We start from the raw sequence: 22560 nt of genomic DNA, 5'->3' as shown, positions 1-22560 counted from the left end.
GCCGCTAATGAGGCCTCCCACGACTGGCGGCCAAGGTCATAATCTGCGTCAGGGCTGGAGCTAAGACCCGGCCGCCTGAGTCAGCGATCCCACACAGGGGAGCAGAGGGCGGACCTGACAACTCCGCTTAGGACATGAGCTGCAGCTTATCACGCAGTGAAGACGATCAGCATAATCTCCATCTAAACTGGTCAATACCTCTTACACCTCCCCGTCAACCGCACAGACACTTTGCCCCAGATATGACCCACTCTAATAGGACATGCACTGGGCATGACCAAAAAAAAAATTGCAACGAATTAGGACCTGATGATTTTAAAAATAAAATGATGTGAAAACGATTTTAAACTAGGGAAAGTTGTATATTGTAATGATCTAGTACATAATAAAGTACATTTTACACAAATTGTAAATATACAGATATATAATATATAGCATAGTATATACATAATATACAGTATTTACAATATAAACAATAAAAAAAATATACTAAACAGCTGGCAAATAAGCACACTATAATTCTGCAATTATATTTATATCTAACATCTTTGCATTTTTTAATTAATGATATTAAAAATTTGCTGAAAACAAACTGTTCAAAATAATGACATACAGTCTAACCAAAGAAAACCGAAAACATGCTTTACTGTTTATTACTGCTGTATGCTTGGGACACAATTCAAAGTATGTTTTGATATAACAGCAACATTATGCATTTTATGGTTGGCTCTTTTAATTATATTTGAAATAATAAATACTTTTATGTTCTAAAGAACTTTTTATACTGTTTATTGTATAAAAACATTTTTGACAGAATTTCTAGCAAATGTAATATTTTTTTATCATCATAGAAATTTTGAAAACGTTGCTAAGTAAATTAAATGCATACATGATGGACGAACTTGTCTATTGAGTTACGCTTGGTATAACAGTTAGAATCTTTTTTTAAATAGCGTATTTGGAATATGCCAAAAAATGAATCAGAGACATTCAGTGCAGCAGTTCTTTACAACGAAATGAAAATCTGTGACACCACAACGAACAGCAAATCATCTTTCTGATGCCAGAAAGATATGGGGTTTTGCATCAACTGTGTTGTTGCTGGTAGCAGACACATTTCCTCACCACAGCACTCACATGCAGAGCTGAAAGCGCTTCCATCTGTTCTTGACGTACGTCTGATATAGGAGCACTAGGCCTAGGCTTTGTGGTTGGATGCGGAGAAAACCAGCTGCACACCTGCACAGAGCTCCGCTTGACTCTGATTCAAATGCTGCTAAAGGGATAAAGTCCTGCTATAGGTAGCTGTGTAAGGGATTTAAAGGAATAGTTCACACCAAAAATGGAAATTATTCACCTATAATCTTCCCCTCCAGTGAGCTCTGCTCAAGAACTGCCACAACTGAATCACGGATTCAATAAGTTCAACTCAAGAACTGGATCAGTGAACGAATCATTCAAATGGGTTTTGTGAACCAAACAATTGACTGAACAGATGCAACTCCAAAAAAAGATTTGTTCGCTAATCTAATCAGGTATACAGACTACAGATGTTAATTAAATACCAAGTCATATGGACTATTTTAATTAAAGTTTCACATTGCTTTTGCGTATCTTTTTTCAAAGTTGAAAACTCTAGTCCCTATTAATTCTTACTGCAGTTAAAAATGAACAACAGTCATGCAGGTGAGTAAATAGTGACAATTTTTGAGTGAAGGCTTTCTTTAAGAAAATGGAGCATGCACATATGGCTGAGCATTTAAATATGGCATCTAAATGAGAAATATCCACTATATAGCAAGTATTTATGAACTGTCATGGATTTAAGGCCGCTCAGAAAGCCATTGGACAGACGTGGTGTTCCTCATGGCAGTGTGAGCGTCGAGGAGGGGAATAGTGCCAGAGCAAGTGCCCCTGCAGTGACACGGGAGACGAGAGCTGGCGCCAGATATAGAGGTCACACTGAGAGCTGGCAGACTGGGCATCCTGACGCCAGGGCTTACACCATTACTGAACACAGCGCTGATAGTCTCACCCTAACACACACACACACAAAGTGGTGCCAAGCAGAAAGTGGGAAGGCATGTGGAGAGGATGCCTCCTTTTTACAGAAAGTGACAGACGTTTTGCACTATGAACTGGCACAGGAAAAAAAAAACAAAATTGAGAACAAAATTGGGTACAAAAATGGTACGAAACTGAGAATTTCACCATTACTTTTGTAAAACAATCATTCTTAACACAGACCGCATGTCCACTTAAATAATGTCCAGTAAAAATGTAACGCTACAGCAGCAAGAAAAATCAAAACTTTGAGGAAAAAAAAAAATCAATATTTCTCTCTGTTTTTTTTTCTCTGTTGTTATTCCGCTCACATTCAGACTGAGCAGCCAGGCCTCAGCTAGCGAGGAGAGCAATAAATAAATATCGAAATAGATACATAAATAAATGAGAGCGCAGTGCGTTCTCCTGAGCTTTCCTGTTGTTCCTGCCTTATAAAAGCTGATAGGAGGTCGATAAGCATGCGGGAACCCAGAAAAGTAGAAGTGAAACAAAATATTATTTCGCCACATTGAACGTTGCGGTGTTGGATAATTAGAAAAAGCGAACAGCGGAAAAAGCCTGAAAGCTGTGATATGTGGTGCAACGGCTGTTTAAAGACAGCTGCTCTCTGTAGATGTGACATTAATGACATTGATTAACTCATGTGGTTGAAGCAAAACCAATCAAAGGAGATGCTAACAGGAAAACAACACCTGATTAAAACATCTTCACTGTTTTACCTATTTACATTGGCTTGACATGCAAGAGAAGCATAAGTGAGTTGAGATGCGTGTTCAATGCGATACATTTACTTTCTTTCTAGTAAATGCCTACCAGAGTTATTTACAGCAAACGCAGACTGCTTTTACATTGAACAAGTGGTTTACAGTTACTTTGAAAGCAACTGTATTGTTTTAATATCCAATCCAATCACCTGAATTACTTATTCAAAGGTTATTATTAAAATGTACAACAGTCTGACAAAAATAGTCCAAATGAAAAAACAATATATTTATTTCTCAAGACTGATGATTTGATGATGACATTAATAAATAAAAAACAAGCAAACTGACAAAAAACAACATCACTACGGTAAAACATTTTGAAATCTGTAAAAACACGCATTGGGGGTTTAGGGAAGGTTGGCCTTAATTCCAACCCTATGAATTTAGAAAGTGCAAGAATAAATTTACAAATATGTTGTAGCGGACATAGCGGCATGCATTTGTCCGCTTCTTAAAAGTAGGGCTTTGAACGACACAAGTTTTCCTGAAAATAGTAAACTATAGAATGGTAAGCCTACAGCAGTTCCTTGGGAAGAGCCCTGGACATTCTAAAAGTTCCAGAACTGGAACCCAACCACTAATTATTGCCTTAAGAGAAGGTTCTTTCCAGGAATCCTACAGCATCACATCCCCTTCCCAGCAGTGGGTCGCGCAACACTCCAGAACTGCACAGGGAAAAGTTTTAACAAAACAAAAACGATTGAATGGCGCACATGGTCACATGATTTAAAGTAAACTTTTGAGTACACATCATTTCCTCCGGTGGACCACACAAATGACTGAATTCGAACAATTCTATTAAAACCAGCCAAATAAAAATAACAAAAAAAACAAAGGTATCCATAGCCTAAACCATTTAATCCAAGAGGCATTTCATCACCAGCAGAATTTCTTCGAAAGTGCAATAACCTTTAAAGGAAAATTCATAATAATTGATTGATTTTTCAGAAAAAAAAATCCAAAAATACCCAGTGTTGAGGCACTCAACAATATTATGATAACAAAAAAAAGTTTTATAAAAGTATTATATGAAAATGCCCTTGACTGTACATACCAGCATTTTAAGAGCCTGGCCAGTCACAGTGCGCTAAAGACGCTGGTTTGGGTTGGCTTCAGTCCTGAGGTTTGGACCAGCTGATTTCCACTTCTGGCTAGTCGAGTGCTTACATTCAGGTCCAGACAGCCACCAGGGAAGAGGACGGCACGCCTTGCTGGACAAACGCTTCTAATGCTAAACACAGACAGGTCAGGCCCTTCTCTGAAGAGGCCGCAGAAACCCGGGGGAAGACAGACAGTATTTCTATCCAGACAGGTGCAACAGTTGTCTGATTTATTTCCTTTCCCTGTCCCTCGTGCTCAAGGGGAGGGTCCACCATTCTGGAATCAACCTGCCTCCTCCTCCCCTACTTCATCTAATCCACTTATGTTTCTGCACTTAGTTTTTTCCATACGTTGTAAATAAGAAAAATCATCAAAAATCGAGAGAGTATCCCAAGTAAATCAACAGTTAAATGCCAAGCTGTTTTACACAAGAGGAGAAATTGGCTTTATCATTACATCAGCATTAATATAATAGACAATATGGGATGGGCCATCTTTTTTGGAGGCTTTTCTTAGCAGGTTGTCCTCTGAGTAAGTATACTATCTTATATAATCCATGATGGTTACTCAGTAATGACCCAGACAAGCAGTCAGCATTTCTCAAAGCCCTGCTGTTGACACACCTGACTGTGCACAGGTAGGCTTCAGGAAATGATTGGCATGACCTTGAAGACTAATACTACGACAAACATATCATACTTGCAAATTGTATTGCTAAAGCAGAACACGAAAGTGAACACTTTCAGATAGGAGGCCAGTCGACGGCATACCATTGCCTTTATCGGCCGCTTTATACTTACATTTCAAAGATTATGAAACCATACTTGTTATTCTGTTATTCAGTATGGTATTTAGACTCATTCTAGTGCATTGTGACCCAAAGACCCTCAACCTCCACATATGAAATCGTTAAAAAGAGGAATATAAAAGACAGTGGCGAGCACTACGCTTCAGCCTAAGCGCAGCTTGTTTTCTTAAAAAGAAAGGTCTGTATGCCTGCGGGATACAGTAGGACTGAGGACTAATCACCTATAAACCTGCTGGCCATTAACATTAATCTGGTTAAAAGATATATGGAGTCTTCTTTAAGGTGTCAAAGTGTACCGGCTTTTCTCACGGCAGTGGCTGGAAATCCTCTGAAAACTAAACACATAAGAATGCGCAAAGGTATGTTCGTCCGGCCCTATCTAAAACTGGACTAACTTTGTTTTTAAATATCTTTGGGCAGAACCTAAAAGTACTCTGAGGTCCAAAAGTCTGTGTCCGCATAGAAAGTCTGTGATTCAAGATCTTATTTAAACCTGGAAATAAAATTTTAGAACAGACGTCATAACAAAAAATGAACAATAAATGTAGCAGATTCTTCCCTATTTAAATAATAGAAATTATTGCTTTCATTGATGCCCAAAAAGCTCTTTGGTTCATGCTTGAATATCTGATCATCTGGTTTTACACGAACATGCAGATAAAGTTCTACTGTTGTTAAAACCAAAGAAAAACAAGTACAGACACAAAAACACAACTTTTTGCTCAAAATATTAAGCTGATTATATAATTAGCATTAAATTAGAACAGAAATGTTAAACAGAAAAGGTCTCATGCTTCTGGGACCCCTCTGTATTAGCAGATACATTCGGACTAAAGAAACGCTATGCACACTCTACCACAACACTAATATAAACTGCAATGATGAGGCGTAAATACGATCAAACGCAAAAAAGAATTCCCCATACTTCACCATCCATTGACTAAATCCAATTTGTTAAGACCCCTCCACAACTCACTTACCCAGTCCAGCTCAATGGAAATTGAATTTCATAGATTGAACATCCCATTATCTCTTTCGGTCAGATCCTCATCTGAGTAAAGTATGGGTGAGGTGAGCGGCCCCGGAACAGAGGAGAGACGTGGCTCCTCGCAGTCCGCCGCCTTTAACAGGGTAAAAGCCCTAGATATTAGTCATAAGTGTTCTTTAAATTCATTAGCATCTTCACGCGCGGGCATCTGAAGTGTTGGTGGGAGATCACTGTAATAAGTTTAGCTTGCCGGTTCTGGTTCCTGTGCCGTCCTTGGTGTCACAGGGTAAGTGGCTGCCAGCGGCTCGGGGGTTGAGTGAAGGAAGTGACCAAGAAAGTCTTGCAGATGAGGGCTTAGGTTTGTACCTGGGCATTCAGAGCTGATCCGCTCCGAGGTAAGAACTCAGAGCCCTTCTTTATTCCACAACATAATCATGTTCAAGTTGTGCTTATGAACACATCTGGTATTTTCAATACACAGCATAGCAAAAGCACTCAGTTTTGGCCCATGATGTCTTTTATGAGTATGACAGCTACCTAGCATCCTGTGTGGCTCAACACAATGGACTGATCCAGCTATGACCTGCCTATGCTGGATGAGGGCACGACCTCATATGTACGTATAGGCTGCCTTGAGAATGATATCCCAACAGTGCTGTGTAATGACCCAAATTTACCGCTTAACACCAGTGGGCATAAACCCAAGCCTCTTATAGTCAAATGACTCAACCATTGGAATTCATTTGCCATTTACTGCAGGGGAAAATGTCTATAACTGCACAGCTACAACTATTATGGCACATCTTCACGGGAAAAGAGGTGTTAAACAGAAAGGCAACTAAATAAGTCAAATTATCGCTATACGCAATGGCGGTTGCTCTAAGAAAGCCTGACAGGAGCTAGGGCTAACCGACACATTTTTAGCAAGAGCCGAGTGGCTAATGAGAAAAGAGAATATTGTCTTCTCTTACTCTTCTCATTAAAAGCACTGAAGCTTCCTGGAGATTTAACTATCCACAAGAGCGCATGCAGACACCGCCAACACAAACTCTCACTGCAAACACCGGCGAAAACTACTGCTGACACTTCAATTGAAAAAACGTGAGTGAAAAATCACCTAAAGACCCTCGAAAGACAGAAAGCCTCTAGTCTCAAAGCAAAAGCTAGCTTTGAAAGGCATGCTCTAGTGATTAAAGTATACTTAATAATAGATCAGAACCTCAAGGCCGGGCTTTTCAACAGGTTCTTTAGTAGAAGCGGAGATGGTCTGACAAAAATGTGGTTCCCCAGACTCACCTGCCAGGGCTGACATCTGCTGGCTAGTTATCACCTGTAATGCATTTAGGCAGAGCGAAAACGCTGGCGGAAAAACCGTTCACTTCAGCCACTGCTCTTAGCTCACTGCTGCACCGACCGCAGGCTCATAAGCTTCTTCAGGCTTGTGTGCCAGAGAGGAGGGAGGCCAAACACAGCTCATGAAGATTTAATGAATGCTGAATTCCTTCATTTCCCTCGCACTGATTGGAGACGGAGATGTGGAACTTGTAGCACATCGCAGGATGGGTTTTATTTTTTGTGGAAAGCAAATATTAAGACTGTTTCAAATAATAGGAAACTTACTTACACTGCCTCATTTAGGCCAAATTTTAAGGCGGCACTGCATACATACTTCACAGAGACTGCAATCCCAGAATGTATTGTGTTGACTATTACCAAAAATAGAAATGCTCCATTTAATTAAAAGTGATTCTTTACCTAATATTTGTGTTTAGAGTGGACTGAGTAACCGCCTAAGTAGTTCACTAGGTTTTGAAAAAGGTCTTTCCTATGCTTTTTTAAAATAAATGTAACTTATGAATATTAAAAAAGTTATAGTTAAACAGTTATAGCATAAACAGCATGGATGCTTAAACGTAAATGGCAATTTAAAGCACAAAAGCAAGCACTTCTATATACTATGATATTCCACAATTATTAATACTACTATGGTCCCACAATAGTGCATGTACAAAAACACTGACATTTATGGCTACCTATGGTACATTCATTAATAAAAAGTGATGCAAGGACAATATACAAATTAACAGTTGTCAAGGCCTGTTCACACCAAGAAGAATAATTAAAGATAGGTGTATTAATAACTAAATTAGTGTTATATCGTGTTCTGCTTTAAATGCTGAAAATTTGTAACTCTTTTCTGAATTCTAATTGGATACCAATCTCTGATTAATCATTCATCACCTGAAAAAAAGCTATCTGAATGTCATTCCAATGCCACTGTTTCTCTGTCGTTATTATAGCTGAAATGTGAATTTCCATATTCCGACACAAAAAAAATTGCTAAAACTTCATATTTATTGTTATAATCCTTGATTTCACTTGACCACATATTTTTTGCTTTTAACAAAGAAATACACCCAAAATAGAATTGTTTGTGTGGTTAAGGCACATGCTAAAATACTAAAGTTGTTTAATTTAAATTTAACACAGTGGAAATGCATCAGGTAGCCACTCAAGCTGTTCTGATATCTACAACATCAAGAAAGTTGCCATGACTGCAAATACCTCATCAACAATATCACTTTTCATATGGTTCATGAGAAGACCTCATGTTTATTTCTGTGAATGTATCCTGTGGGCTCACAAGCATGGGTATTATTTTATTGGCACATCCTGTGTGTGTCTGTAGTATCCGCCAGAAAAGTAAATGAGCGTATTTGTGTGTGTTAGAGGCTACGTGTTCGTCAAAATAAGGGGCTATGAGGGTAAAGACCTAAGGGTTGTTTAAAAATCGTTGGTGCTATACTGATGCCTGATATGGCTAACCGCTTCATCGCTGCTGATGTATCAATCCCAGGCACTGGGCTTGGCACTGAACTTTTTTGCCAACCCACACACTCACACATATACAGAACACACACTCAACAAATTCTCACCTCTTTCTCATGATAGTGTAATGCAGCTCTTCCTGTTTGATGTCTGCATGATCTCCGCTGGCCCGCTCGCTGCCCTCACTGTCGTCACTGCTGAAAACGGAGGACAACTCCTTTTTGGGCACCCGTGTTGGCGGCAAGGGGATGGTGCGTTTCTCTGCCAGTCGCCCACGGTTCTGCAGGAGCACAGAGGGGACAGACAGACTGAGACACTGGGAACAGCCTTCTCTGATTTTACTGGCTTGAGCTTCGGTACAGAGAAATGGCTAATGTTCCCGATCCGTCACACACTGGTTGAGCTTTCAATTCTCTTTAGGCTGATAAAACACATTTTCAATGGATTACAGTCGTATTCATTATGTTTTTTGCATTTGCATTCATGTATTTTGATTCATAACAGGCTACTTTTCATGACATACATATACTTAAAGCATGTGAATTCATAATTTACCCAAGCAGATACGATTCAAATAACTACAGTACACCAGCCTCAAAATTCACATGACAATCTTAAATTAAGCCAAAATGATTCCAGAATATTATAAATCCCAGCAAATTATCATTCTAGCTTCTCCTGCTGTCATATGACCTATATAGATCGGCCTCACATACATTCAATGCAGCTGCATCTGAATCATGAATCTCATAAATGATGAATCATGAATCACAGGTCACAAATCATGAGAAAGTAATGACTGAACGAAGGAAATGCACAACATGCTGAACTCCAACAGCAAAACTCAGTCAAACAGAGCCGTGCAGAGGGAAAGACCATTGATCCACGAGACCAGTGATGGAGGATGGGTGAGTGAACGAGACGTGATAGTGATTCCTTCTCTTCCTCTTTCCCTCTATCCGCATCAGACATCTAAAGACAGCGAAGGATGAAGGGGATGAGAGGCCCTCAGGGTTTAGTGTGTGAAGCTGGGCGACCTTTAATGTGACCTGAAGGGGTCAGTGCAGATTTCTGTGCCTCTATCTCTATCCATGAGTGAACAGAGAGGGAGAGAGAGAGGATTTGAAGGGTAAAAGAGAGGAAGAGACAAAACATATTTTAAAAACAGTATGGAATAGAGGAGTGTGCTGTGTCGCCTCAAAATCATAAAATAAGAAAATGTATAACATTATTACCATGTGACCATGATTTTACTCAGTGCTGTGACTTGTGACTGGGGAAAGTGCTACATTGAAGTCTACAGTGCTTTATTGAAATCTAACGCAATTAGACTACATTTTATTTTAGGTATTAAATGAAACACTTCCCAAATTGGTAAACTACTATTATGAACCAGTAATATGAATATGACTACAAAATGATGAAACTCAACATTCATATGTGAATAATGTTAACCTATATAAATAATATGAATATTGTGTGCATTAATTTGTGCATCACTTTACTTCTTTTTGTACGTCTTTAAGGTTTACGTTCATGTGTAACCAGCTATTTAATTACATTTATTTCTTGGTATGCAGAACAGGCTATTTTTGTCTCATTGGATCCCCCATTTCTTTTTGTAAAAGTCTTACTTCTGTGGCTGTATCGTATAGATACTTTCTTTCAGCTCATACCAGAAAATTAAAAAGCAGTGCTGCTTACCCCGATCTCCCCTATAGGAGTGTTCAGAGATCCAGAGAAATGGATACAGCTTTGAAAAACTTCAACTGAAAAGTCTGTTTGTGTGAATGGGTGGTGTAAGTATGTGTGTGTGTGAGCATGCTTGCATCTCGGTCTCTGTCAAACTTTGCCGAGCCCTGCAGCTATCCTTCCTCCACACCCAAAGCTCGCACGCGCACATACACATATGCAGAGCATCCCACAGGAGCCGAGGCGTGAGTGGCAGGCCGGGGCAGGAGGTGGAGAGACTAGCCAAGAGGCAAACAGGTGCAGCCCCTCTGGATTCTCTCAAGTGGCATACATTAAAAGGAGGAGGGAAAAAAGCCGAAAAAGATGAAAACATCCCTGAGGATGGGCAGGCTGAACACACTTTTTTCCAGAGCGGCTGTCTTTTTTTTGGGTTGTTTTTTTTTTTTTGCCAAGGAAGCAGTTTTTTGTCTATACATCTCCTTTTTTTGGTTCAGTATGATTAAAGATTAGTCAAGTTTTAGTTTTGGGTATTTAGTTTAAGCACAGCATGAAGTAACACATTTATTTAAAAGTTATTTATACTGACACTAATCTTGTATAAACTGGAGTAAAATGATATCAACACACAACCGTGAACACACACTTCGTTTTTTGTGACATTATTTTCGTGCGGCAAGCACGTTCTGGCGCTGTTAAAAGCCACTGGAAGCCACGTATGAAGTGTGCCGGCTCTAGTGGTGATGCTTTAGCTGATAAAGTTAGCGTTGAAAGACGGCTGTTACCCACATGGCCTCAGCGGAGACAGGCCTCCACACATACACACACACTTCCCTGCCCCCATTCCCCCCTCCAACCCCCACCCTTCTCAACGTCCTCCCGGAAACCCCCCGTCCAGCCCCCTCGCTTTATTCGGCGTAACTGACGCAGAACCGGGGGCGGCTGCGCACTATTTCCGGTAACACTTCCGCACAGAGGGAGTCAGGGAGGGTGCTTCAAAACAAAAACATAAAAAACCTGGGCTTCGATTCCCGCCTACATGTACATAAACACACACAGATTCACACCCTCACACACACTCTGTCACTCAGGCATGGAAAAATATTGAATATGAATTTCCTCTAAGTAGCATTTCTATGAATAAGCCCACCCACACTTAATGTCTGCCCTTCAATGAGACGAGATATATATATATATATATACATTTGTACAAAACACACACACACACACACACACACACACACATAAATATAAAACCACACACGTAAACTCCAAGTGAGTAATCAGCTTGGTTGGGGTTCTGTCTTAAGTCCCATGAAACTCATGAGCTGAGACGCTTCGAAAGATGTTCTCACCATCTCCTCATAGAAAAGACCTCACAAGAGGGAGAAAGAAATCAGTAGAATTACAGCACAGTAAAGCTGCCCTTAGATAAGCCATAACAAGTCAAGAAAAAACCTGACAGAGAAGGACTGTATAAAAAAGACACACCGTGACCTCTGGTTGAAGATAAAGTATATATGTTACTGTTCAAAAGTTAAGGATCAGAAAGATTTTTTAAATACTTTTATTCAGAAAGGACATTTTAAAATTATCAAAAGTGACAGCTTTTGATTACAACAGTTTGCTATTTTAACAAACACATTCTTTTGAAGCTTTTTTTCATTATAATATAATATATAATTAATGTTTCTTGAGCAGCAAATCTGCATATCAGAATGATTTCTGCAAACTTGTGGTTTGATAAATCAAGCTTTGAACTGTTATTTTAAATTATACTAATATTAAAGTATTTTGTTGTTTACTGTATTTTTGTTCAAATAAAAGGACTTAATTAAAATCTTATGAATAAATCTCTGAATGGTAGTTTAGCTTCTTCCTAAAAAACTTACTGCAGTGAGTGCCATTGATTTTCATTCGTATGCATTTAAATGTGGGAGACAGGAAAAAGTTAGTGTGAATAAATTTTGTGTTCCATTTCATAAAAAAATGTAAAGTTTGGAGAGGTCTGGCTTGCAAATTCTTTATGACATGAAGATGCATGACAAAAAGACAATCTACTGTCAAAGCCACAGATTTATCTCCTGACTGAATTTAAGTGTTGATGGGAGCTTTCATGAATGGTATATTTATATAATTAGAATGTAATATTACTTTTTTGTGTAAATTAAAAACAGAAGCAAAGAGCTAACATCACATCTTGTTTGCATCCATTTTCACGTTCAAAGTCTAAATGTGCCCGTAATAATGCTCTACAGCCAATTGTAAAGTTACTGAATAATCTTTATAAATATTTTTTATTCCTTTCCCAACTTCAAGAACATTATTACTTTCCCAACTTCATGAACTCTAGAAGACACAGTCTCTTTCCAGTACACTAAATTTAATAGTTGGTCTCTAAGGTGATGAGCAGTGATATGGTGAACAGGTGTTTCACGTCAGAGCTGTTACCATATCGTGCATTTTAAACTAGAACGCTGTAGTGACTAATCAGCAAGTGGGACCGGATCTATCCGGTGCATAATCTGTGTATAATGTGTTTCAGTCGACTTCTGAGTTCTGAAGGCGTCCTTACATTTTTTATTGTTGGCTCAGACAGTAAGGATGATATGGAAAAGCAGAGAGACGTTTTCTTGGCGCTGTATCTTCTGAAAGGTGTGCTGGCCTTCTGCTAAGATACACACACACACACACACACACACACACACACACATTTGCGCACAGCAGTAGCAGCTCATGACATTCCTGCAGCTGTGGCGAGCTCCCCCAGCACTGTCCCCGGGGGACGAATGCCTAATGAGTCACGCGTCTGTCTGCTCTAACCTCTGTGTATGTGTGTGTGTGTGTGTGTGCGTGTGCGTGCGTGTGTGTGCGCCACAAACACGCTGAGCGTAAGTGTGGAGGCGGGACGCTGGGCAGACTTGGCACAAGCTGGGGGTGGGGGCCTGTACGTTGGTGTGGCAGGGCTTAATGTGCCTACTTAAATCTATTGGAAATGATAAATACTTTATGTGCCACAGATTTGCCACAGAGTTTAGTTATATCAACATGATGTGATCTAATCAACCTTTTTTCGTGTATCCAGCTGGCAAACAACTTCCTTTCACCAAACCTAATTATAAAAGCTATTCTAAAAACAAAACTGAACTGTTCTGTTTTGTTGCCAGTGCTGCAATAGTTATGGAAGTAAGTTATATGGTAAGTAAGAGAGAGCTGAAGGGCAGTGTGCTTCCCATCCGCACCCGGAACAACCCCCCTGACCCATAGGGTGAGCGGGCTGTGTCAGCCCAGTGAAGCGTTTCCCGGCGCGGGGAGGTCAGTGGCAGTCCAGCCATGCATGCCAAGATTTCTCTGCCTGCATTTGGATCCCCCCTCCCTTCAAAAAAGACAGCCACAGGAGACCTTTATGGATAGGTACTGACTCCAACACACTCCCAAGAGTCCAAAATATAGAAGCTGGAACTGAGAATGTATGAATAAAAAGTGGAAAAGTGAAATGTATAGGCCACATTTAACATAAAGTAAGCCAAAGTTTACAAATAAAGCTTACAGATATGTTTTATAGAAATATACTTCTTCTTTTTTTTAATCTTACATATTTATGCATTACTTTTCTAATATTTGGGGTTGATAAGATAAAAAAAAATCTGAATACAGTAAAAATACAACAAAAATAGCAATATTGTGAAATATCATTATGATTTAAAATAGTTTATCCCTGTGATAGTAATGCTGAAGACTGGAGTAATGGATGCTGTTGTCACATGATCATTTAGAAATCATACTAATGTGCTGATTTGGGTCTGTTGTTATTATTATCAGAAACATCTGTTGTTGTTATTATTATCAATATTATAAATAGTTTCCAGGCTTAATATTTCTGTGGAAATTGCGATACTTTTTTTCGCTAAATTCTTGGATTAATATGACAGAATAGAACACAGCGTATATTTAAAACCGAAATCATTGTAACAATATTAATATTGTAAACTGTTTTAAACTCAGTGCAGTGCAAAGTTAATTTTAAGCAATAACTAACTTGCATTTTAGACATTTGAGAAACTAAATAGGAAAACAAACCCAAAGCAGGATCAACTGAGCAGTAGAGACTGAAATTCTGTCTAGAAGGCAGCAAACATAAAAAGCTATATGTATATATATATATATATATATATATGTATATATATATATATATATATATATATATATATATATATATATATATATATATATATATATTAAAAGCTCTTTAACCAATCAGATCTGACGACGGTGTAAAAGGAGCTTATGTACACATTTTATTTAATTCTTATAAGATCCCTTTACATCGTCATCAAATCTGATTGGCTATAATATTTAGATAATTAAAATAAAATTCTAATATATATATAGGATACAATGGCATTGTAATTTTTGTGTGAAAATTCCAAAAGTCCAACTGTATCTGAACAGTTGAGAGAAGAAGTGGGTCAGCCGTATGTAAAAACTGACATTTGGGAGGAGTGCGTCCATATATAGCTGGCTTTGTAATGATCAGCTGTATGAGCTGATAGATAAGCCCTGTACCTTTCCCACCAACACCCACACAGACACACCCAGCTCAGATACACACACAAACACACACACATACACAGTTGTCCCTCTCCTGACTGTAAACCTTTCCTGCTCTGTTTTCCTGTAACCAAGTGCTCCAACTTCAGTGACAACATTTCCTGATTAATCTCCAAATGATCTGCAAGATATGTGGCAGTTTAGGATGCGCAAACACAAAATTAATTGAAACTAACGTCTCACCTGCTTACCACTGGGGAAAATACTGCACAAAATACAGCACAATCACCATTTGAAGCAAAAGCGGCTAATAAAATCAGCGGAAAAAGCCTGTTGTGAGTTTGGTGCGGTTTTCTAGTGGGCTCTAATTTGCTTTAATTCATGAATGCAACACACTGCAGAGACTGCCTGGCTGCTCGCTGCTGTCCTGAGGAGGGATCCTGCCGTTGCCATAGCAGCATGGCCTCGGCTCCATGTGAGGGATACAAACACACCGCTACACAAACCCTCGTACGGCGCACAGACACGCGCACACATCGAGTCTAACCCCCCACAGCGAAGGAGCTGTTGTGAGACTGTGTGGCGTCAGCCCCCATTCCTGCCCGTACCCAGCCCTCCAGCAACACTCTGCCAAATGAGCGTTGGTCTACGCTAACAAACCTCACCTAATACCACACGCTCCACAGCCAAAATATCGCTGTCTAATTACACTGCTGTTAAAGTAGTTCTAGTGAATTTGAATCGCACAGTCGACACCTTAATTACTTGCGTAAACAAGCCGTTTTAACCACGTCATTTCACAGAAGAGAGAACGATCTGAAATAAAAGTATGATATCTCATTATGGGGAAAATTCACAAAAAAAAAAAAAAAAATTACACTCGATTAGTTTTTACTCTCTCCAATGTTGTTCCTAACATCTATGACTTCAGGACTTCTGTGGAAGACATCAGAAATCATTCTGAGAAATGTCTTTAGCGTTTTTGGCCATACAGTGGAAGACAATGGTACACAAGCATTTTTTCAATGTTTTTCGTTTATGGTTCACAGAACAAAGTTTGGACTGACATGAGGGTGTAAACGTGAGTTAATTTTTGTGTAATGAAATCAAAATTGTATTTTTCATGTTATCGTTTATGTAATCATTTAGCCTGCGTCCATTGGTCAATCTCGTTAACAGTGTCAATATCACAAAAATAACTAATAAGCCTAATAGCCTAAATAATAACTCAATACTCCCATTCAGCACTGTATGAGGACCATCTTCACATGAGCATGCCCCTCTTACAGCATAAAGACTGAGCGAAATGAGTTCTCTTTTGATGCTGATTGCGCTTTAACAGCTTAAAATCACTTGTTTTTAAACTGTTATGGATAAAAATGCGCCAAGCGATATGTTTCCGCGACCACACAGCACAGCAACGTCACATGAGCATGATATAGAGATAGTCTAAAATATATTCGTTCCATACAAAACTCCCAAAAAAATCTATACACAAGTTTTGCAGAAAAGACAGTTATCCCTAAATAACAACTTAAATGTCATTCCTCTACAGAAATGTGCTATTTGGTCTCTTTTCACAACTACTGCAATGAAAGAGCCGCAAGATCTTCAAAACTGTCTTTGTATTCAACAGGCAAAAATAACAGCATGCACGTTTGGAAAGACATGAGGATGAGTAAATGATGACAGAATTTTCATTTTTGGAAGAACTATTCCATCCACGTCCAGTTTCCTCTTGCTTCCGAAGGCTGCGTACCAGCCGTGCAATGAATACATCAACAACTGCTGAGACTGTTCTCTTTGAAGGACCAACTCTAAAATGTTTAGACTGCGACATCACCATCTTCCATGTTTTTTAACCAGCCTCGTTCCCAACCCCCCAGTGACAACTCTTTCTTGACCCGGGACACAGCGGGGGGAAGCCCAGATTCGCAGAGATATTTACGAGACGGAGCGGAGTGTAATTTCCTGCCAGCCTCCGCTAGTTCCGCTGAAAAAACAGGAGAAAGGAAGCACATTTCTCTTGGGAGACAACAGCCAGGCCGACTGAATGACTCTGACTCTTAAAGCAACAACAACACAGGATCATTCATCTGTCCACAGAGAAACATGCAAAAAATAGTTCTATGTCGTCAAGCACGCTTAATTAGTACAAATCTACATATAATATATTAGCAGGCAGACAATTAACCACAACAGCTCAAAGGTCCACAGTCACATATCGCACCTAAGCTAGGTGTTATGATGAATTAACAACCTTCAAAAGAAAACTTTTCACCTCCAACATGGCAACAAACACGAAATTAGGTAACTGAGAAATTAGTGTAATGAACACGGCACACCAGCACAGCGCATGTTGCCATATTCATTTGCATGAAGCGTGACAGGACCTGTTGATTTATACATGTTCTTGTTTTTACATTTAATCTTGCAAGATCTGTGGATGCTAATTCATGAAAGCTACGCTCAAACAGAAGCAGAATACAAGAGTCGCATTCATACTTAATACATTAACAACATGCACAGTTCATTTATTGAAGTGACTGATACACACGAATCTGATTCTCCATTTCAGGACTTACAACCAAATTCAGAGTAACATCGGTTGACTTTTGAGTCAACCGAGAGCCCCCATTTCAGCATATCCAACTGTCAATTTCAAATACTAAAGAAGAAGCATTAAGTATATGGTTTATTCTTCACTCTTCCTGCAACTACTCCTCCAAACTAATCGTAATCAGTTTGTTGAAATAAAAACAGACATCAATAGCATAAGATATACGGTCCAGGTCAACCACTTTAGAAGTATTCAAACTGCTATTAGAAAACATGAACAAGTTCTTGACAAACTTTGTGGACAAAGTGTGTGTACATTAAGTGAGTGAACAAGTAATACCAAAGTGTTAATTATATTCTCAACATTTAATATTTCTTTCACACGGAAGCATTAACGTGTGAACATTTATATAGTGTGAAAGTGAGTGTTTTTAGAGAAAGTGTCCATGTTCCGTCAGTGTATATCTGGTTGTAGAGTTACAGGAGTCATTATGCCTGCTTTCTACTATCCCAACTATGGATCTGAAGTTCCCTTGAAAATAAATACTCTGTTTATTTGAGCAACATTGACCCCAACCAATGAGGTATGTTTGGGACATGGCTACCTGTATGGAAGACCAACGGTGGTGAAATGTTTAGGAAAGCTGCTTGCTGCACCAAACTGAAATTTGAGTCAATGAGTAATTATGCAATTCCATCTGGTACCACTAGTGGTGCTAAACTTGCAAATGTCACCTTCAAGAGAGAAACCAAAGGAAGGCCAAAGACAGAACATCAACAAAAAGCGGCAGCATGGAGGGGAATGAGTGGACACAACGCAAATTACCAGCTTTAACAACAAAAGAACAAACCCTGGAAATTACTCTAAAGTGGGTCACCAGATTTAAAAATAACTGGCCGCTCATAATCGCATATATGGCATTGGCATATATAAAAAAGTGCACATGAAGATCAAATACGACAATCGTCTCACCAAGTATTCAGATCAGAAATGCTGCAGATGATGTCACAACACTTAAAAGAAACTGTAACCGTTTCAAAGTAAACGTTCAAACTTCAAAAGAACTTTACATGTGATTTGAAATAATCAGATGGAAGATGGTTAAACCAATTAAAGCAAGACAATTTCAGTCAGGGTTTGATTCATCCGAACACTATCAGATGATACGGCACCACAGAACCCTTTCACTGTGGGAATGATAAGACAACAATCAGACAGAGCTAGTGACGAGTCTCCTCGACTTCATCTTCAAAATCAGCCTCCATGAGATTCTAACGCCCTCAGTGCGAGGTAATATAAGGGCCCCAAACAACTAAGCCATTAAGTTTTTATCTCCTCTGGCTCTGGCTCAGGCCCTCCTCAGTAGTTTACCTGCATCACTCAAACACCTCCAGCTTATCTGAAGCGCCTTCGCTTTGCGTGCCGCTGCCTCAGTAATCACCGGTAGCTACGTTCAGTAGCTCAGTAAGCTCCTTACGCCCTTCCCCTCCAGATTAACCGTTAGAGGCGGCAACAGACGCGCTCAGTTCAGATAAAAACACAGCACCTGTGTGGACAAATACTGCAGGCAGTCAACCGCTAGCCGCCTTGCTGCACACACACACACACACACATGCTCGCACACAATGCACAAAGTTGATTGTTCTAACAGAGGTGAGAGACATCAGAGAGCGAGAATAAAGAGATATGAAAGTCCATACATCAGCTATTAATATTACTGATTAACTTCAGGATATGATCACAATGTCACATATGGCCACTATGTCACAGCAAAAGAGCAAAATATTCAGCAAAAATGCCCTCTAGAGAGATGAATCTTTCAACTACTCCCAATTTCTTTCTGACCTTCACGGACACTGAACTAGTTTTGTCGTCTACATGATCGATGAAGCGTCCTGGAAAAGTGAAAATAAGGAGCGCGTGGCGCATTTCGCTCGAACATCTGCTACAGACAATCTGTGACCTTACATTGCAGCTCGGAGTCCAACAAACCAAAACAATCAATTCCAACCATTTCACATTTCCTTGTACTTGCTCTTTATTTACTTTCTGAGAAACAACCGTGACAGCGCTAACAGCAAGTCACTGTCCTTCTCAACATCTCTAATGCAATTCACAGAAAAATGCATCAAACCGTGTAATTCATCAGCAGTGCCGTGTCATCCTCTGCTTAACTTTTCACTGATTAAACTTCCTTACGCTTTACATGCAGGACAATTTCAACATACAACAACAACGCACACTTTGTCGCCGTTGACTTTTACTAAGTGGGAAAAAAGCAATGAAAGTGAGTGAGTAAGACACTAACATCTCCTTTTGTAAGATAGAAAGTTACACGGGTTTAGAACAACATGCGGCTAAATAAATAACACAGATTTCTCTCTTTTTTAAAAAAAAAAACAACTATCCATTTAAAGTGATACATAAAAGAACGCATTGATAATATGTTTAAAATGCACATTCAATTCAAAACAAGTAACACTGAGCGCACAAACAGCACACTTACCACAGGAGATGAAATTCTGCAGCCAGGGCAGTCACAGATTGGAGGATGTACTTGTAGGATTCCTTTGGACATAAGTGTCTTCAGACTTTTCCCTAAAAAATTCAAACACAGTCATTAGCCTTTCTGTAAATGTATATGCAGACATGGAGTAAAACCAGTCTAGCATTTAAACCCAGAATTCGTTTCCTAGCATCATGCTTTCAAGAGTCATTCAGAAATGAACCTGCATCTGATGACTCCAACCAAAATGTACCAAACGCATGCCTTCGGTGACTACTTTAACAGCTCCTGCATTCATCCACCCATCTGTCAAACTCATCCATGGGACAGTGTCACAGTGCAACAAAAAGTGTCTTAAAAGGACATTCGTTTTATTTATAGCAAGTGGCCATGAGTAATACCCAGAGAGCACATGCACGAAATTAGTCTTAACTGAAATGAACTGTTGGCCGAAAGAAGACTTGAAACCTCTGTAAATACACTCAAGTAAACTGTATAAAATTCTTTAGATAAGCTGGAAATATTACTCGTACAGTAACTTATCAAAATATGGCATTTTCCCACTTTAAATCTTCGTAAACACGAGCTGCTTCTTATGATAATCCTGATGTACTGCACTTATAAAACAACTCAATGCACACGTGCACATCACTACCTAAACATCATATTAACTAGAAATCGATTCGTAATATTGTGACCATTAATTAATAATAGAAGCCTAATGAAGGCAAAAACGTAAACTCAAAGGCAGTCTTAAAATGAGTAAAGTAACAATCAGTGACAGCATGGAGAGAGAGGTTTGTTGTGCTTATCAATCGTAACTGATAAATAAAGTCGAGTTCAAACTCTGAAAAGTCGCCAACTAAATAGAAACGACAAACTGCCGAAACGAACTAAATACAAATGTTATTACGATACAGTGAGGTGGGGAAACGAACCAAAACGATTTAGTAAGCATATATGTCTGCACCGAGTCACTACACATAATATAACACCACTTTCGGTGTTTTAGACCTCGTGAAAGTGCGCCGGTTGAAATCTTAGTAAACACAAGTTGCTTAATCCATAACCGCTTGATAATGTGCCACGGTGTCATAATCCTGCTCTACTCCACTTCATTACAAAACCAACTTCAGGTAGAAGTGAAATTCAGTCGGAAAAGTTTTCGGTCCAAGCAAAAACGGTTTTTTTTTTTACTTTACTATCTGTAACGTCCACGTGCGTAAAACCATTTTTCACCTCTTTCCCAACAGAGCCCATTCAAAGCCGCTTTACTTAAAGCACAGCGAGCTCTTCTCAGTGCCCTGAAAGTCGTTGCTCTTCAGCAACTCGTATTTGTTTTATCCTTAAAAAGAGCGGTTCCGTTCATTCGCGAACACGATTAAACGAGCCCTTATTTCAAAGGCGACATCCATCCGACTGCACGCGGCGCCGACTTACCTTTGTGCCTAATGCTCCGTTTCCAGTCTTTGGCTGTCTCTCTTCCACTCACGAACTGGAACTCGTTTGGGGTGAGCCACTCAGCCCGGTATTTGATGGAGGGCCCTTTGCTGCCCTGGCACAGTTTGTTAATGTACAGTAGCGCTTTGTTTTCCCCGCATTCCACTTCGATACAAGGCTCCCCGTTGTCGAAAAACGGCTGAAAGTCCGGGATAGACGAGAAGCTCTCCAGCATGAAGTCGTCTGAGTGGTGGTGAAGGTGCTGCTGATGCAGCGCGGCGTCGCGAAAGCCCAAGTACGCGCGCTGGTGATGGGCGAAAATGTGATCGTACGGCGGCGGATGAGGGGTCACCACGGGGATAGCGGTGGCATTTAAAGGGGCCAGGTATTCGGGTTGGTTGAAGGCGGCTAATGCCATGTCTTCTCCATCCAGTCTCTCCTTTTTGATGGCAGGCATGTTACCCGAAGCGCAGCGCCGGTAACGAGCGTTTAGCAGTTCGCGCGTCCCCAACTTGTGTCCCTCTTCGCGGAGTTCCAGGCGCACCGGTGTGTTTACGCACGACTCCCGCGTCGCTGGCTGACAGCAGAGCGCTTAAGTTCAGCCATTCACCACTTCACTCTTCTCCTCAGTGCGCTGCTCGCCTGACGGGTCTCCCCGCGCTCCTGCCCACCACATCTAATCGGACTAATGCCTGACATCTCCGCCAGATATTAACGCTGAGCGTGCTTTAATGATCGTTTATCCCGCGTTTCCTTTAAAATAATCACTATGGCAACTTCGCCGCGTTTATGCCCTCCGTCAACTCCGGCGCTAAGTTTATTTCTGTCCCGAAAGCAACGAGGACAGCGTACCGCTGGGATATTTTAACACATAATAAAGCGTGTGTATATGGAGTGTAGATCATGTAAAATTTCAGTAGTACGTGCACAGTGGGTAGTGAGCCAGATTGGCTCGGAACATTTTCATATCTGACGAGGATAGAAATAGTTATGCTATCTTTGTGCGCCTTTTCGATTGCAAATGATGCCTGGCGCTAATGGGACTTTGTTTTTTTCTCTCTCGCTCTCCCTCTCTCTCCCTCTCTCTCTCTCTCTCTCGCTCGTTCGTTCTTTAACCCCTAATACGTCGCTGAAGTCACGCTTTAGTTCACAGACCCAGACCAAACAAGATTTGCACTCTCCGCCGCTTCTCAAACTTGGCCCATTTAAACAGCGGAGGCAGCGCGAGCGCGAGCGAACTCGAGGGGGTCCGCGACGGAC

At 40.1% G+C, this 22560-nt stretch overlaps 1 protein-coding gene across 2 annotated transcripts in view; it reads right to left on the bottom strand.

Annotated features, from left to right (window-relative positions):
- Nucleotides 1–22071, bottom strand: part of samd11 (sterile alpha motif domain containing 11) — a 54771-nt gene extending 32700 nt beyond the window's left edge. For both annotated transcript variants that reach the window (XM_043224555.1, XM_043224556.1), the window contains exons 1-3: nucleotides 21301–22071; nucleotides 19861–19952; nucleotides 8662–8834 (exon numbers count right to left, since the gene is read on the bottom strand). In XM_043224555.1, coding sequence (XP_043080490.1) covers nucleotides 8662–8834; nucleotides 19861–19952; nucleotides 21301–21757 — 722 coding nt within the window. In that variant the 5' untranslated portion in view covers nucleotides 21758–22071. The remainder of the gene's footprint in view (nucleotides 1–8661; nucleotides 8835–19860; nucleotides 19953–21300) is intronic.
- Nucleotides 22072–22560: the final 489 nt, after the last annotated feature.

This window comes from Puntigrus tetrazona, chromosome 23, assembly GCF_018831695.1.
Source record: "Puntigrus tetrazona isolate hp1 chromosome 23, ASM1883169v1, whole genome shotgun sequence".
NCBI lineage: Eukaryota > Metazoa > Chordata > Actinopteri > Cypriniformes > Cyprinidae > Puntigrus > Puntigrus tetrazona.
This window is presented reverse-complemented; position numbering and strand designations above follow the sequence as displayed.